This window comes from Rhinolophus sinicus, linkage group LG03 (genome assembly GCF_036562045.2).
Source record: "Rhinolophus sinicus isolate RSC01 linkage group LG03, ASM3656204v1, whole genome shotgun sequence".
NCBI lineage: Eukaryota > Metazoa > Chordata > Mammalia > Chiroptera > Rhinolophidae > Rhinolophus > Rhinolophus sinicus.
The window spans coordinates 193,164,627-193,179,111 of record NC_133753.1 but is presented as its reverse complement, the minus strand read 5'-3'; the positions used below and the strand labels follow the sequence as shown (position 1 = coordinate 193,179,111).

The 14,485-nt window shown below is 47.6% G+C and overlaps 1 protein-coding gene across 1 annotated transcript; it reads left to right on the top strand.

The window, feature by feature from the left end:
- Nucleotides 1-98: 98 nt before the first annotated feature.
- Nucleotides 99-14,485, top strand: CCT5 (chaperonin containing TCP1 subunit 5). The gene is made up of 11 exons (XM_074329078.1): nucleotides 99-295; nucleotides 2,983-3,043; nucleotides 6,634-6,798; nucleotides 7,561-7,759; nucleotides 8,436-8,628; nucleotides 8,708-8,857; nucleotides 10,793-10,912; nucleotides 11,546-11,731; nucleotides 12,330-12,467; nucleotides 13,057-13,237; nucleotides 14,285-14,485. The coding sequence occupies exons 1-11, from the start codon at nucleotides 191-193 to the stop codon at nucleotides 14,410-14,412; spliced, it is 1,626 nt and encodes a 541-aa protein (XP_074185179.1). The 5' UTR covers nucleotides 99-190; the 3' UTR covers nucleotides 14,413-14,485.

Here is a 14,485-nt window from a genome sequence, read left to right as displayed (position 1 = left end):
GAAGTTTCCGACAGCCGCGGATTCCAGAAGGTACTGTCCGGCGTTAAATTAGTCTCAGGCGAAAAGGAAGTCTCACGCAGCGTGTGCTGCGCATGCGCGCGCTCCTGCGCCCTCCCGCGAGCGGAAGGTGCGTTCTCGGTGCCGGAGTGGTCTTCGCCGGTTGTGGGGAAGTAAGCTCTGCTGCTGCACCATGGCGTCGGTGGGGACTCTAGCTTTCGATGAATATGGGCGCCCTTTCCTCATCATCAAGGATCAGGACCGCAAGTCTCGTCTTATGGGACTTGAGGCCCTCAAGGTAACGGGACCGGGACACACTGGCGGTGGGATGAGGGGAGGCGGCCGAACCCGTGTCTGCGCCTGCGCAAGCCAGGGAGCGGTTCTGCCATGTGCTCGCGGGGAAGACCCGGAGCGCCACTCGTGTCCAGCCCCGCACCCCGCTCCCAGAGCCCGGGCGCGGCCCGTGTATGCGCGTGTAGTCCCGATGTGGGGTGCGGGGAGCCGCAAGCGCCCTTCGGAGTTGGGGGCAGTTTTGAAGCACAGGCCGTGAGCCCGCCCGCCGCGTCTCGCTCGTTGCTCCGGCCTAGCGGTCTTGGCGACCTGCGTTTTCGTTCTCGTAAGATGCAGAGAAAGTCTTCTCGCGTCACCGGGACGTGTAAGATTGTTGCTTAATCTCCAGTTAGCGTACCTGCCGCAGCCATAAAATAAATGGAGGTTCCTTTCCTTTGTCGCTTTTTAAAGGCTTAGTCATTTACAAAGTGTTTCGTTTTTTAGTGCTTTTATGCATGGTGCTTTCCTGGACGTAAAAATTTTAAATGTAGGTCCTTAAGGAAGGACATGTGAGAAATGGGCGCCGGTAACCAAATTACAAGGTGGTGTGAGACCAGAATGACCAGTTACTGGAGGGGATGCAGATAAACGTTGGAGGGTGTCCTTCAGACATTTGGTGGAGACTGGCTTTTGACAGGCGTGGAGGAACGTTTTGAATGGGAAAGAGCTAGCAGTCTAGGAAAAGGAAACAGTGAAAGCAAAGACCTGGGCAGGAAATCGCATGGCACGTTGTAGGATGAGAGCATAATCTGGTTTTGATGGAGCAGAGTCCAAGTTACACTAATTCCCAAAGATGGAAGCCCTTGAATATCCCACAGTCAAGATGTCATCCTGTGGAAAGGAGGGGAGCCGCTGAAGGGGTTTTGAGCAGAGTCACAACTAAAGTGCACCTGTACCTTAGGAAGTAGCGTTTGGGGGGGGCTGGAGGGAAGGAGGAAGATGGGGGTTAACTGCACCGTTGCAGGAGTGTAAGGACAGGTCATCTGAACACAGACACAGAACGTGCAGAGGAGGGAAACTTGGAGAGGGCACTGACTTCCTTAGAGTTTGTTACAAAGTGACGTGATCCACCACATTAACGTGCATAGACCTAGTTGCATAGACCTAGTCACCAGACCTAGTCACCGGGTCTGAGGTTTCCCTGTTCACTTCATGTCTTGGCCTTTTACTTAAGAAACAGTGTAGTTCTCTCTTGGACTGTTGGACAAGTTACACACGCTTTCTGAACCGCCTTTCTTAGTGGGAGTAATACATCTGTGAAGCTGAGAACGAGAATTAAGTGGAGTAAATCAAGCAGTGACTACACAGTGTTTGATCGCGGTAGGTCCTCGGGCCACTAGTATCACGTACTCAATTCCATTTTTCACTTGAAGGGACCAGCAGAAAAAGTAACATTGGACACACGCCCCCAGTATAACGCTACAGTGGCAGCTATGGGTAATTTGTGTCAGCCACTGTGTTAACCACGTGGATGCATTATTTCATGTAACCCTCACACTCTGAGACGGGTATTATTTTACATTCTTAGAAACTTGGTCCGAAGCTGTGACGTACGTAATCACTTGAGGTCACAGAGCTAGTGAAGAACAGGACCATGACTGAAGCCCACCTCTGACTCCAAAGCCAGTGGTGTAGACCCGGCTTCTCGGCCTTGGCACTGTTAACATTTGGGGCCAGGTGGTTCTTTGTGGGGGGAGTGGTCCTGTGGAGGGGGTTTAGCAGCACCCCTGGCCTCTAATACTGCCAGTAATAGCCCCCTCCCCAGTTTTCAGAACCACAAATGTCTCCTGGGGGACAAAACCACCTCTGTGTTAGGAACCACCTCCCTGTGATTATTATTCTTTTAAAATGCCATTTACAGACCTATCAGTCAAAGCGTATTGTAAGGATTACAGCATTGTCACAGATCCAATGAACTTGCTGTTATTACCTGCCAGGTGGGGAGACCATGGAAGGTCTCACGGTGTCTGTGCAATTTGAACTGCTTGAAAAGTTGGTCAGTGTCTTGATGAGTAGAGAAGGGGCCTTCTGTGATCCATAGTTCAGGGGTCAGAAGACGTATTTGAGAACAGGCAGAGCGTCCTCTCTGGATGGGAACTAGGTCTCAGATTGTGGAGGGCTTTGAAGAAACGCTGAAGCTTTTAAACTTGCGCGTTGAGGCACTGGGGGGTTCATTGAGGTTTGGGGACTGGTAAGGGGCACGTTTAAGAAAAATAGATGGCTTAGCTGGATATAGGATGGATGTGAAGGACAGGAGGTGAGAAGAGCCCCTGGATTTCTGTAGAGTGCTGTGGATCTGGGTTAGGCTGTGACAGTGAGAACAGAAAAAAGGAAACGACGTTTGGAGAAAAATGGGCCTCATTATGTGTGAAAACAGAAACATGCTTTCAGGCTTCCATTCCTTTCATCAGTGTTGATACCTTTGGCAGGTGACAAGCACGGGTGACTTCGTGTATGAGTTAGGTACTGGCTGGACCGTTTGAGAGAAGAGTGTTTCTGCAGTAAACCCTAGTGGGACAGTTCAAGGTGCTGTATGTTTATGGCTGGACTCTTCCGTGAAGTTAGCATTGCAGAGTGGTCTTATAATCAGCAGCTGTTTGCTTTGAACTGTTAAAAATATGTAACTTGAATATTTGCTTTTTCTGTTACATGTAGTCTCATATAATGGCGGCCAAGGCTGTAGCAAATACAATGAGAACATCGCTTGGACCAAATGGTAAGAGACTAACATTCCGAGTTCTTTAACAAAAGTTTTCAGCCATAAACTAGTCAGTACAACTTCTTAACAGAAAGTTGGAGAATGGAGGGGGGCCATCTTTCTCCCCTAATACAGCCAAACTTGATCTATTCCATACTCTAAACACAGTTTTAGTCATAATGTGTGCACAGTTTTAGGTCAGATATTTTTTCCACTAAACATCATTTCATTGGCATTTTCCAAATCGTGTATCTGTTACATGCCATTGACTCGGTTCCGACTCCCGGCGACCCTGTGGATGAGTGACGTCCACCATGTCCTGTCCTCACAGCCGTGCTTGGCTCCTGCAGACTCCCGGCCATGGCTTGTCTTACGGCGTCAGTCCATCTGATATTTTCTTCCTGTTTCCTGCTGCCTGCTATGTCCCCAGCATTACTGTCTTTTCCAAAGAACCCCACCTTCTCGTGATGTGCCCGAAGTTAGGACCGCTGCAGTGTTGTCATTTTTGCCTCCAGGATGCTTCAGGCAGAATTTGCTCTGGGACCCACTTGTCCGTCTTCCTGGCGGCCCAGGGCACCCGCAGAGCCCTCCTCCCACATATTTCCAATGATTCCATTTCTTCCTGTCAGCCTTCCTGTCTGTACACAGTGATTGGGAATACGGGGGTGTGGGTGACCTTAGCCTTGGGCTCTGGTGACACCTCTTTTCTCTTAGCGATCTTTCCTGATCCTCCCATTGCTGCCCTTCTGAGTCTCGGCCTTCTCTTGATTTTGGGGCTGCAGTCTCCATTTGGATTGATAACTGAACCAAGGTGAGCCAAATCTTGAACAAGTTCAGTGTCTCCCTTGTCTGTCGTCAACTTGTGCGGTTCTTCATAGTCGTGATTTTCGTCCTGATGTCCAGCTGCAGTTCTGCTTTGACACTTTCTTCCTTCACTTTCATCAGCAGTGGTTTCAGATCATTGCTGCTTTCGGTCAGTAAGATGGTGTCATCTGCATATCTGAAGTTATCGATACGTTTTCCACCAATGTTCACTGCTCCTTCCTCTAAGTCTAGCCCAGCTTTTCATATAATATGTTCCGTGTACAGATTAAACAAATGGGGAGAGAGAATGCACCTTGTCTGACACCTGTGCCCACAGGAAACCATTCTGTCCATTTTCTGTCCTGCCAGTGGCTTCCTGTCCGCAGTACAGGTCACACTTCAGGACGATCAGATGCTGAGGCACGCGCATGTCCGTCAGGGCAACTCAGGGCTTTTCGTGGTCCACACAGCCAGGGCTCCACTGCCGTCTGTGAAACACAGACTGGCCTGAAATTCTCTGGAGCCCTCCAACATCCAGCGAATGCTCAGTTAGGTCTCGAGTGCCTCTTCTCTGACTCCAGCCTGAACATCAGCGTTTCTTGCTCCACATCCACACAAGTCTTCGTTGCATCACCTCGAGCATCACCTTACCTGTGTGGGAACTTAGAGCAGCGGTTCTTAGTTACACTGCTCGTCGGCATCTGCTTCCTGGAAGACTGGGATGTATATTGAACGTTTCCAGTCCATAGACCATTGTTTGGTTTTCATGTTGACGTATTCTTATTAGGATTTTGACAGATTCGGTCTCTGTGGCTTGAAACAATTCTGTCAGTATCCCATCTATCCCTGGTGATTTATTTCTTCCTAATACTTTCAGGGCTGCATTCACTGCACTTTCTAGAATGACAGGTTCTTCCTCATAGGAATTTTTTTCAAAGGTATCTGTCATCCTTTTGTCTCTTCTGTATAGATTTTTCAGTGTAGCATTTCCACCTTTATTTTCTCCTGGTCAGAAGATCGGTTGGGTGTTCAGTATTCCTAGTCAGGATTTGAATTTCCCTTTTATTTCTTGAATCTTCTGGTAGAAAGCTCTTGCTTTTCCTTTTTTGTTATTGTCTGTCTTCTTGATTTCGTTGACTACTGTAGTAGTTCTCTCTCTCTACATGACAGTCATTAGAAAACTGCATTCAGAATTCTAACCCTGCTTTTGTCACCTGCTGCTTTTGCCTCTTTCCTGTCCCTAACAATGTTTAGGGTTTTCTTCTGTCATTCATTTTGATTTTTCTTTCCTTTTGACTTCCAGCATTGTTTGTTCCCGTTCTTCTCTAATACTATTTCTAGTTTCAGTTCACAATTGTCCTGGTTCTTGGTCTGTTACGTTTAACAGGCAAATCTGTTTTATGTGGACTTTAAATCCATCAGGAGTGTTGCTTACGTTATATTTTCACACTCCCATTCTTTAGCGCTCTTCCTCAGCTCTGCTCTGATGTTTGGTATTAACAGTGTGTGGTCAGCACCACACTGCTCCATCGTGTCTGGCCGCGAGTGCAGCCTCTCCAGCGCCTGCCTCCATTTACAGTCTGATCTGCCTGCTCGCCGTGGGCTGGTGTCTGCGTGTACAGTCTCTTCAGTGGTTGGAAGCATGTGTTTGCAGTGGACAAGTTGTTGGCTTCACCGAACCCACTAGGCAGTCTCCTCCATTTCTGACCCCTATTCCAAATTGTATGATGACATTTGATTCTACTTTGTTCCCACTTTTGTGTCCTGGTCACCTGCAGTTATCAGCATGTCTTGTTTTGGTGAGTGACCAGTTTATTGCCTGTTTATATAAAAGCTTTCAATTTCATCTTCAGCCTCTGTCGTTAGGTCATAGGCTTGAACGACAGTTATGTTCATAGGTTTTCCTAGAAGTCTGACTGATGTTGTCTCGTCAGACCTCATAGTGCGGCCCTGACTGCCTTACTGCATTTTGCCTCAGTGTCAAAGCCACTCCGTTTATTCTCACTTGTCATTAACAGAGCAGAATGCTTCTGGAAATGTCCTCTCCCATCCATTTCAGTTTGCTAGCACCAAGCACTGCGATGTTGGGACGTTCCGTTTCTCACTTTACAATGTCCAGTTTGTCTTGGTCACGCGCCTTCCGTTCCCTGGCCGGCTGGACGTGGCAGAGGGCAGCACCGGACTTCCCTTTCGCCTTTGTGCACAGGGCACTAGGGGTCCTTTCGGCTTTGCTCTGGTTGCGTCGTAAGCAACAGGGCTGTCCGTACTTGTTCTCTGTGCTCCCCATAATGTCTGATCTGGGAGTGTCATCTTCCACCTCTAGTGTATTCATTTTGCAGTGTCTCACCGTAGGGTTTTCAAGGTAGATGAAAGATTTTTTAAAAAAAAAGAAAAGGAATGCAGCCATGGTCTACCGTGGCATCTGCTGCCGAGTGTGGGTACAGACCGCACATGCGTGGGTCCCTGGTGTAGTAATCAGCAAATGCCTGCAAAATGGCAGCACCCCTGCGGTGTTCCAAATCGCAGCTGCCTTCTTTTGTGGTTAATATTAATTGCATTTAGTGATGGTCAGTAATTCTGTCATTTCTCTGGTTTTAGCCATTTTAGATTATTTCCAGCATTTCACTTGGTGGAAGCCAACATAAATATGTCTTCATGCAGATACTCCTTTATGTACGTTAAATATTTATGATAAATCCCTAAATAGGAACTGGGTCAAGAGGTCTAACTTTCCTTACAGATGTGGTATAGGTTCCCAATTGTTTTGCTCAGAGCCAGTCTAAACCTTGCTGTCTTATTTTTAGGGCTTGACAAAATGATGGTGGACAAGGATGGTGATGTGACTGTAACTAACGACGGCGCCACCATTTTGAGCATGATGGATGTTGACCATCAGATTGCCAAGCTGATGGTTGAACTGTCCAAGTCGCAGGATGATGAAATTGGAGATGGAACCACAGGAGTGGTTGGTAAGAAAGGGCAAAATACCCTTTCTCATTTAAGAGGTGTTATTTAACTCACAGGGCTAACAGCTGCTGAGAACATTTATGTTGAATCAAATTATGAGGAGACAGAGAAATCCAAGTTGAAAGACACTACAAAACAAGTGGCCCAGACCCTTCAAAACTACCATGAAAAAATAGGAGGGGGGTAAGGGTTAGAGCAAAGGAGCTAAAGAGAAGTGACAAGCAACTAACACGCAGAACTTAAAGTTGGGGAGGACCGAAGAGATGAATAATGTTACTATATCTGTAGGCGAACTTTGAATCCATTTATTCAGAGTCTTGACTGGGTACCAAGCCCTGCTCTGGATGTGCTTGGAGTATGGCAGTGTCGTACGTAGCCAACAGCGATCTTCGTGGCTCTAAAATGAAGCTGGGGAAGGGTTGGGGGGGTGAATAATACATGTTTATTACCAGCATGAATTTCACAGAATAGAAATCCCTGCCCCAGGAAGCAAGGGTTTTTTTCTCCCCTTATGAAACTGTTTTTACATTACATTCTTTACATCACCGAGAGTTTGACGTTTGTCTATAATGCGAGACCTGTTAGACCTTTTCCAGACTAAAACAAGAGGCTCCCTTTTTCAAAATAGATTAGATTGGTTTCAGCCTCTTAAGGTTCTTCCATCTTAATCCTGGACCGCTCAGGCCTGCAGGGCAGCAGCTAATTTGTGTGGGTTGTGCCGCTTGTAGCGTTCTCCTGAGCTGGCTGTGTGTTCTTGTCTGCAGTCCTGGCTGGTGCCTTGTTGGAAGAAGCCGAGCAGCTGCTGGACCGCGGGATCCACCCGATCCGCATCGCCGACGGTTACGAGCAGGCCGCCCGCATTGCTATCGAGCACCTAGACAAGATCAGCGACAGTGTCCCCGTCGACCTGCAGAACACCGAGCCCCTGGTTCAGACGGCAAAAACCACACTGGGCTCCAAAGTGTAGGTCCCCAGGGCTGCACTTCACATTTGTAGGGACTGCAAAGTTTGTTTGCTTGTTCCCAGAGGTAACAGGAAATGACCTCAGTGGCTTCCGATTGAGTTGATGAGTTTCTTTCTGTTTCTGTTGTTTTGGTTTTGTTTTTAAGGTAGGTATAGATGTGTTCAACATGAAGCAAAATATTATAAATTATCTACTTAAGATACTGACATTTTTAGTTTCATGTTCATCTTTTCTAGGTGATGTAAGACTTTAGGCACTATTTCAAGTACTAGATTTCCCTTATTTTCCCAGAATCAAAAGTAAGTTTCTTGAGCAGTCAATTCAAATGTTTCAAAGCCTTCCAAAAATGGTAGCGTCCCCTAGCTGTAAGCGACGTTGTCATAGAAACCCCTACACAGGTGGGACATCTTGTCAGCTCTCACTTCTCAGTCAGTCTGCACTGCATCAAGATGTGTTTTCCCATCCAGCTCTCTGGTTCCCTTGGGGTCCGTGGATCCCAGGTTAAGAATTCCTGCCCCCAGCTGTTGAAAGTGCGGGTTGTGATGGCATTCCTTCCTGAGACTTGGAGTCATTTTATAAAATGCCTTTGAGTTCCAGTAAGTTACACTGTATTTGAGATACCACATTACCCCTGCTTTGGCTGCAGTCATTGTTACATGAGTGTGTTTTCACCAGGGTTAACAGCTGTCACCGGCAGATGGCCGAGATCGCCGTGAATGCTGTGCTCACGGTGGCCGACATGCAGCGCAGTGACGTTGACTTTGAGCTCATCAAAGTGGAAGGCAAAGTGGGCGGGAGACTGGAGGACACCAAGCTTATCAAGGGCGTGATTGTGGACAAGGATTTCAGTCACCCTCAGATGCCAAAGGTGAGTCACTGCCTTTCACAGCTGGAGACTTTTTAACTGACGAATCCACTGATTCACGTGTTCCTGTTTTTCCCCATAGCAAGTACAAGATGCTAAGATTGCAATTCTCACGTGTCCATTTGAACCACCGAAACCGAAGACAAAGCATAAGCTGGACGTGACCTCGGTGGAAGACTACAAAGCCCTTCAGAAGTACGAGAAGGAGAAGTTCGAGGAGATGATTCAGCAGGTAAGTCCCCCCGTGGCTCTTGGGTGACGTTACCCTCCCCAAGGATGCAGTTGGGCCGCTATAGGTGATAAGTGTGTGTGGCGCTAACCTGTCCTAGCTTGGTACTTCGTTATGTGGCTACAGGAGTCACCTTAACAGTAGAGGCTTGCTCTCTTCACTTTTAAATTATGAAAGTACTAAGCATTCATAGTGAGAAATCAGATGGCACAGAAACCCCTAAGGGGGAAAGAAGTATGATTTTGTCTTAAAATGGTGACGCGTCTGGGGCTCCGTGCTTTTGATTTTCCGTACTTGCCCTCCTGGACACGTCTAGGCAGTACGTTGAAGTTTTGGACAATTTTAATGTGGCTTTCCGCATCTTTGAGACCTCTAAATAGAACCCTTCGACCAGAGGCCTGGGGTTAAACCCGAGTTCCATCACAGTGATCCCAGTTCCTTGCTCGGAACTGGAGTATTTTTGAATGAGCACCTTCCCGCTTCCCCTCTGGCTCTCTGCATAGCAGTTCGTCTTTGGAACTGTCCTTGGGAGCTTGAAGCACCAGGACTCACGGATACGTGACATGGGCGTTATTTACCAGAGCAAATGATCTAGAAGCTAGTTTGCCGTCTGTTTTCTGGGTAGTGGTTGAGTCTATTTATTCCTTCATGATGCAGTTCTCCGCCTGCTTTGTGTCAGGCAGTGCTGCGGCACTAGGTACAGCAGTGAACAAAGCAGAGCTCTTGCTCTTGGCCTGCAGGGTGAGGGGAGGACGGGGATGCTGTGCGGAGCTGGCGCATGGGCAGTGAGAGCAGCATGTCCCGGTGAGGAGCTTTCCAGGCCGAGCAAGGTGGGCGTGGGCAGCATGTACACAGGCCTGAGGCAGGAGTGTGGGTGGCGTGGGCAGGGACCAGGAGGGCTGAGGGGTTAGAGCACGCTGGGCGGCCCTGGGTGCTGGCCTCGCTGCGCTGGAGGAGGAGGGATGGGAAGTGAGGCCCGGGGACTTGGAGGATTGTGTTGGTAGATGGGAGGCTTGGCAGGGATGGTAAGAGGAGGTGTGATGAGGCCAGGTGCTAACACTGAGGAGTGGGAGTGATCCGTGGGGAACATTGGAGGTGGCTGTCAACAGGGAGCCAAAAGGACCTTTTGAGCACCTGGCGGGGAAGCCATTTGAGTAAGAGTACAGGGCACAGCCAGGGTTGGTCACAGCAAGGATGTGACACAGACATTGCAAGGAGGACTTTGCTACTAATGGACTGGGTTCCAGAGAGTTGGAGACGGCAGAAGGAGGGGTAGCGAGCCAGCTGTGGCGGATGAGTGGAGGTGGGAGTGACGTGGCGGCCATGGCCTGGCACACTCATCTTCCCGCGAGTGAGTACCCGTGGCCGGATGGACGTTCAGTTCTGATCATTGCCGCCGCCTTGGGACAACTCACATAGCCATTTGCAAAGGGCGGAGGGTCGCTCATTCAAAGTGAGATCACCTTTGTTGGCCTCTCAATTAGCCTGTATCTATTGATCCACAGAGGCTCGTCCACTCAAGGGAGAGAAGCAAATTGCAGAGAAATGTACCGTAAGATGTTTTGTTAAAACCACACACAAATGGATGAAACTCCTTCGTATTTGTGGCAGGACCGAGCTGTTAACCTTTGTTTCCGGGGGCCAGCAGGGGTGCTTAGCTTGGCTGACCACCTCTTGTTTTGCTTCTCTGTAACAATTCAGTTCAGGGTGAATTACTGGTTTTTAAAGCATAGTTTTAAAATGAAGTATTCCCATTGATACACGCTCCTTTAGAAATTGGACCTGGTGGAAGTCTGCAGTTGTATATTTCCTTCTTTTTTGTGTTTCATTGTATTTTAATGCACCCAACTTACCCAACTGTGCATCTCACCTTTTTTTCAAACAGAGTACAAAGAATATTTACTTTTTATTAACATGATGGCAAATTTATTTTCCCAGATTAAAGAAACTGGTGCTAACCTAGCTATTTGTCAGTGGGGCTTTGATGACGAAGCAAATCACTTACTTCTTCAGAACAACTTGCCTGCAGTTCGCTGGGTAGGAGGACCTGAAATTGAGGTAGGAAGCTGCGTGTGAAGAGGCTTCTGGGCTCGGGTTGAGCTTCTGTGTATCCTGGGGCTGCTTTGATAGTGCTTGCCTTAAATTACCACATCCAATTGCCAAGGCTCCGTAGATTAGAGAAGGGTGGGCTGGGAGAGAGAGGTGTTAGAATCTTTTTTATTGACTTAGTAACAATGCTATATATTTCTGGTGTTCTGTGGCATGTGCTTTCCATATGTCATCTCACTTGGCCTCTCTGGCTCTGAGATGGTTTTACCCACTTCTCTGTCAGCCAAATACTTAACAGCTATCCCAGACATGGCATGTAGCCAGACATGACTTTATGGGTCCTCACTGCAGCCGTGTCTGCAGCGGGATGACTGCACAGAGCTCGGATCCAGAGGCACAGTCTGGAGAGGTTGGGAGCTATGGGGATATGGCGCAGGGTGACAGCCAGCCAGAGCCAGACCAAGACTCCCAGCTCTTCAGAGCCTTGTTCATTTAACAAGGTGCGTGTTTGGTGTTGAGCTGTGAGGCAGCAGTTCTAGTGAGCTCGTAGGTGGAGCTTAGCTCCTTTGTGGTCCAGTTTTGAAAGTTCGCTGTTGACCGACATTGTCTCCCTTCGCTGACCCTTCCCCTCCCCCCCATTAGCTGATTGCCATTGCGACAGGAGGGCGGATCGTCCCACGCTTCTCAGAGCTCACCGCTGAGAAGCTGGGCTATGCTGGGCTTGTGAAAGAGATTTCATTTGGGACAACCAAAGACAAAATGCTGGTCATCGAGCAGTGCAAGAACTCCAGAGCTGTGACCATTTTCATCAGAGGAGGAAATAAGATGGTGAGAAGTGAGATTTTGTCCTACGTTGTTTTCCGATTTGGGTACATGGTTTGGCTTTACCTATGTTTGTAACTGAGACCCAATTAACGTAAGTAAAACAGGATCATTTTTCTTAAAGAAACAAAGACGCATCATGGTGTAAAATTACCACAGACCACGTTCTGTTGCCAGTTCTCCAAAGCCCGTGTGCCTTTCCTCTGTCCCTTAAGTAGAAATAGGAAACCTACATAAATAACCATTAACAATTTCTCCATTCTCCGAGAGTGCATCGTGATAGACGAGACTCATCGTGAGGTGGTTCTTTGTCAGTTTTGTTTTATTTGACCCCTTCACTTGGTCGTGTGTCCTGGAATGAGTCTATGAGCCTCTGCTTGCTTCATTTTTTTTAACTACATTGTAGGGAGAAGAGGTAGAGAACATTTCATAACAAGTATTCTGGCACGCTCTGTTCATTTGTTTTAACCACGATAGTTTTAATGGGGGGGGGGGTTAGGACTATTTTCATTAAGCCCTTAGATTAAACCAGAGCTGCCAAGTATTTGGCTCTAAAATGAATAAATCATGATCACATTAATTCAGGTAAAACTGTTTTCCATAGATCATCGAGGAAGCAAAGCGATCTCTTCACGACGCCTTGTGCGTCATCCGGAACCTCATCCGTGATAATCGTGTGGTGTATGGGGGAGGCGCTGCTGAAATCGCGTGTGCTTTGGCAGTGAGCAAAGCGGCAGATAAGGTAAAATGCGTGTTGGGACTCAGCAAAGATAGGACGGTTCTGGACTGCAGTGTGTAAAGTCATGGTGCTGCGAACGAACCGGGTGCAAGAGCTTAGAGGGACGGTCAGGAGCTGAGGTTAGAGCTGTGGGGACGTGCACAGGGTGTCAGAGCCAGGCAGAGCCAGAGCCACCAGGACACCTGGCTCTTCAGGCGTGCCTGTAACAGGCGTTCCATCTAAGTCGACCCGTGCCCAGGCGTTCAAGTGCAGCTTCACCATAAACTAGCATTTCTCAGCTTTTTTCAGTCATTCTGGCCTTGACAGTTACTATTTTGTGTGACTCTCGACACTTAATGTTGTTTGAAATTACAAGTTAATCAAATGTGATACAGATCAGTAAGAGCTGATTTGTTCTCAGACGTCTTTCACATGTGTACTTTCTCCATCCTTATTCTGTAGTGATATTTTCAGATTCTGGCACATTAAAAATAGCAGACAGCCTGTGCTTAGATCCCTCATGAGTTAGTTTGTCAGAGGATGTAACTGCACTGTGTTTCCAAATGCTGCCGGGTCTTCCTGCCAAGCACACTCACCTGCCTGTGCCCTGCAGTGCCCGACCCTGGAACAGTATGCCATGCGGGCGTTCGCCGACGCCCTGGAGGTCATCCCCATGGCCCTTTCGGAGAACAGCGGCATGAACCCCATCCAGACGATGACCGAAGTCCGAGCCAGACAAGTGAAGGAGATGAACCCCGCCCTGGGCATTGACTGTTTGCACAAGGGCACAAACGGTGAGGGGCTGGGTTTGATTCCAGTGAGTGGTGCCTCCTGCGTGGCTGTGTGGTGTGTAGTGCTGACTGAGGTTGGCGGGGCTTTTTGAATTCTCGAGCACACTTGAGGTGTTCAGGTCCTGAATTTCAGGGTGTTTGATTTGATTGCCTTAGTTGGTTAGACGGCTAGTCCTAGCCACATGAAACTAATTGTAATAACAATGAATTACAGTGTGGTATTTATACCAGAAACAGCTTCCGTTTTAATCTCTGGTTTTAGAAAATTCCCATCTTGCCTTTTTTGCACAAGTGTCTGCCAGAGTGGGTTCTGGGTCTCACATGAAACAGCCCTGAAATTGCCTTGCGGTCCACAGTTTATTCTGTGCTTGTACCCCATAAAGTATGGGGAGTTTTATAAATGTGCCGTCCTTGACCTCCATGGCCACGTAACTAGTTCACCTGCTGCAAATCTAGTGCAGTGTCTGCTGGTGGAATCACTGCCCCCGTGGTTCTGCACTCCTTGGGCCGTGGTGAGTTCTGCAGTCGGTCCCGACCACAGAATCAGGCAGTCTGCTTTTACTGAAAGGATAGCTATGTTCTACTTTTTGTGTTCAGAGCCCAAGCAACTCTTCATCAGATAGGTATTGAAATTTTTTAACTCGAATGCCTGGTTGTGCGAAAATTTATCATTTTTCGGTTTTAGAATTATACTTCGGGTACTGTCAGATTTCACTTATTTCAGGTTTACTAAATTATGCGGGGTGAGGTGGGATGTCACTGAAAGATTTCACCGTTTAGCTAGTCGCCTAGCCTTTTAGCTTGTGACTGAAGAAAGGTGTGCCCCCCACCCCACCCCACCCACCAGCTGTCTGATAATAGCCAGTTTCCAATTCCAAAAAGCCCTGGGGGATAATGAAATGCTGTTCCTCTGGAAATGTAACTGGGACTTGTGGCTTCCAAATTTGTGATTCCTAAGTGTTACTGATTATGATTCAGTAAATTGAAGCAAGTTACTAATGTTAAATGTGTATTCTGTTTTAGGATAATCAATTTGTTTGTATTTTTCAGATATGAAGCAACAGCATGTCATAGAAACCTTAATTGGCAAAAAGCAACAGATATCTCTTGCAACACAAATGGTTAGAATGATTTTGAAGATTGATGATATCCGTAAGCCTGGGGAATCTGAAGAATGAAGAAAAAATTTAGAATGAAACGTAGTAGTAAGATCCACTTCTGTGATTAAATAAATGGGTGTCTGATGGTGCA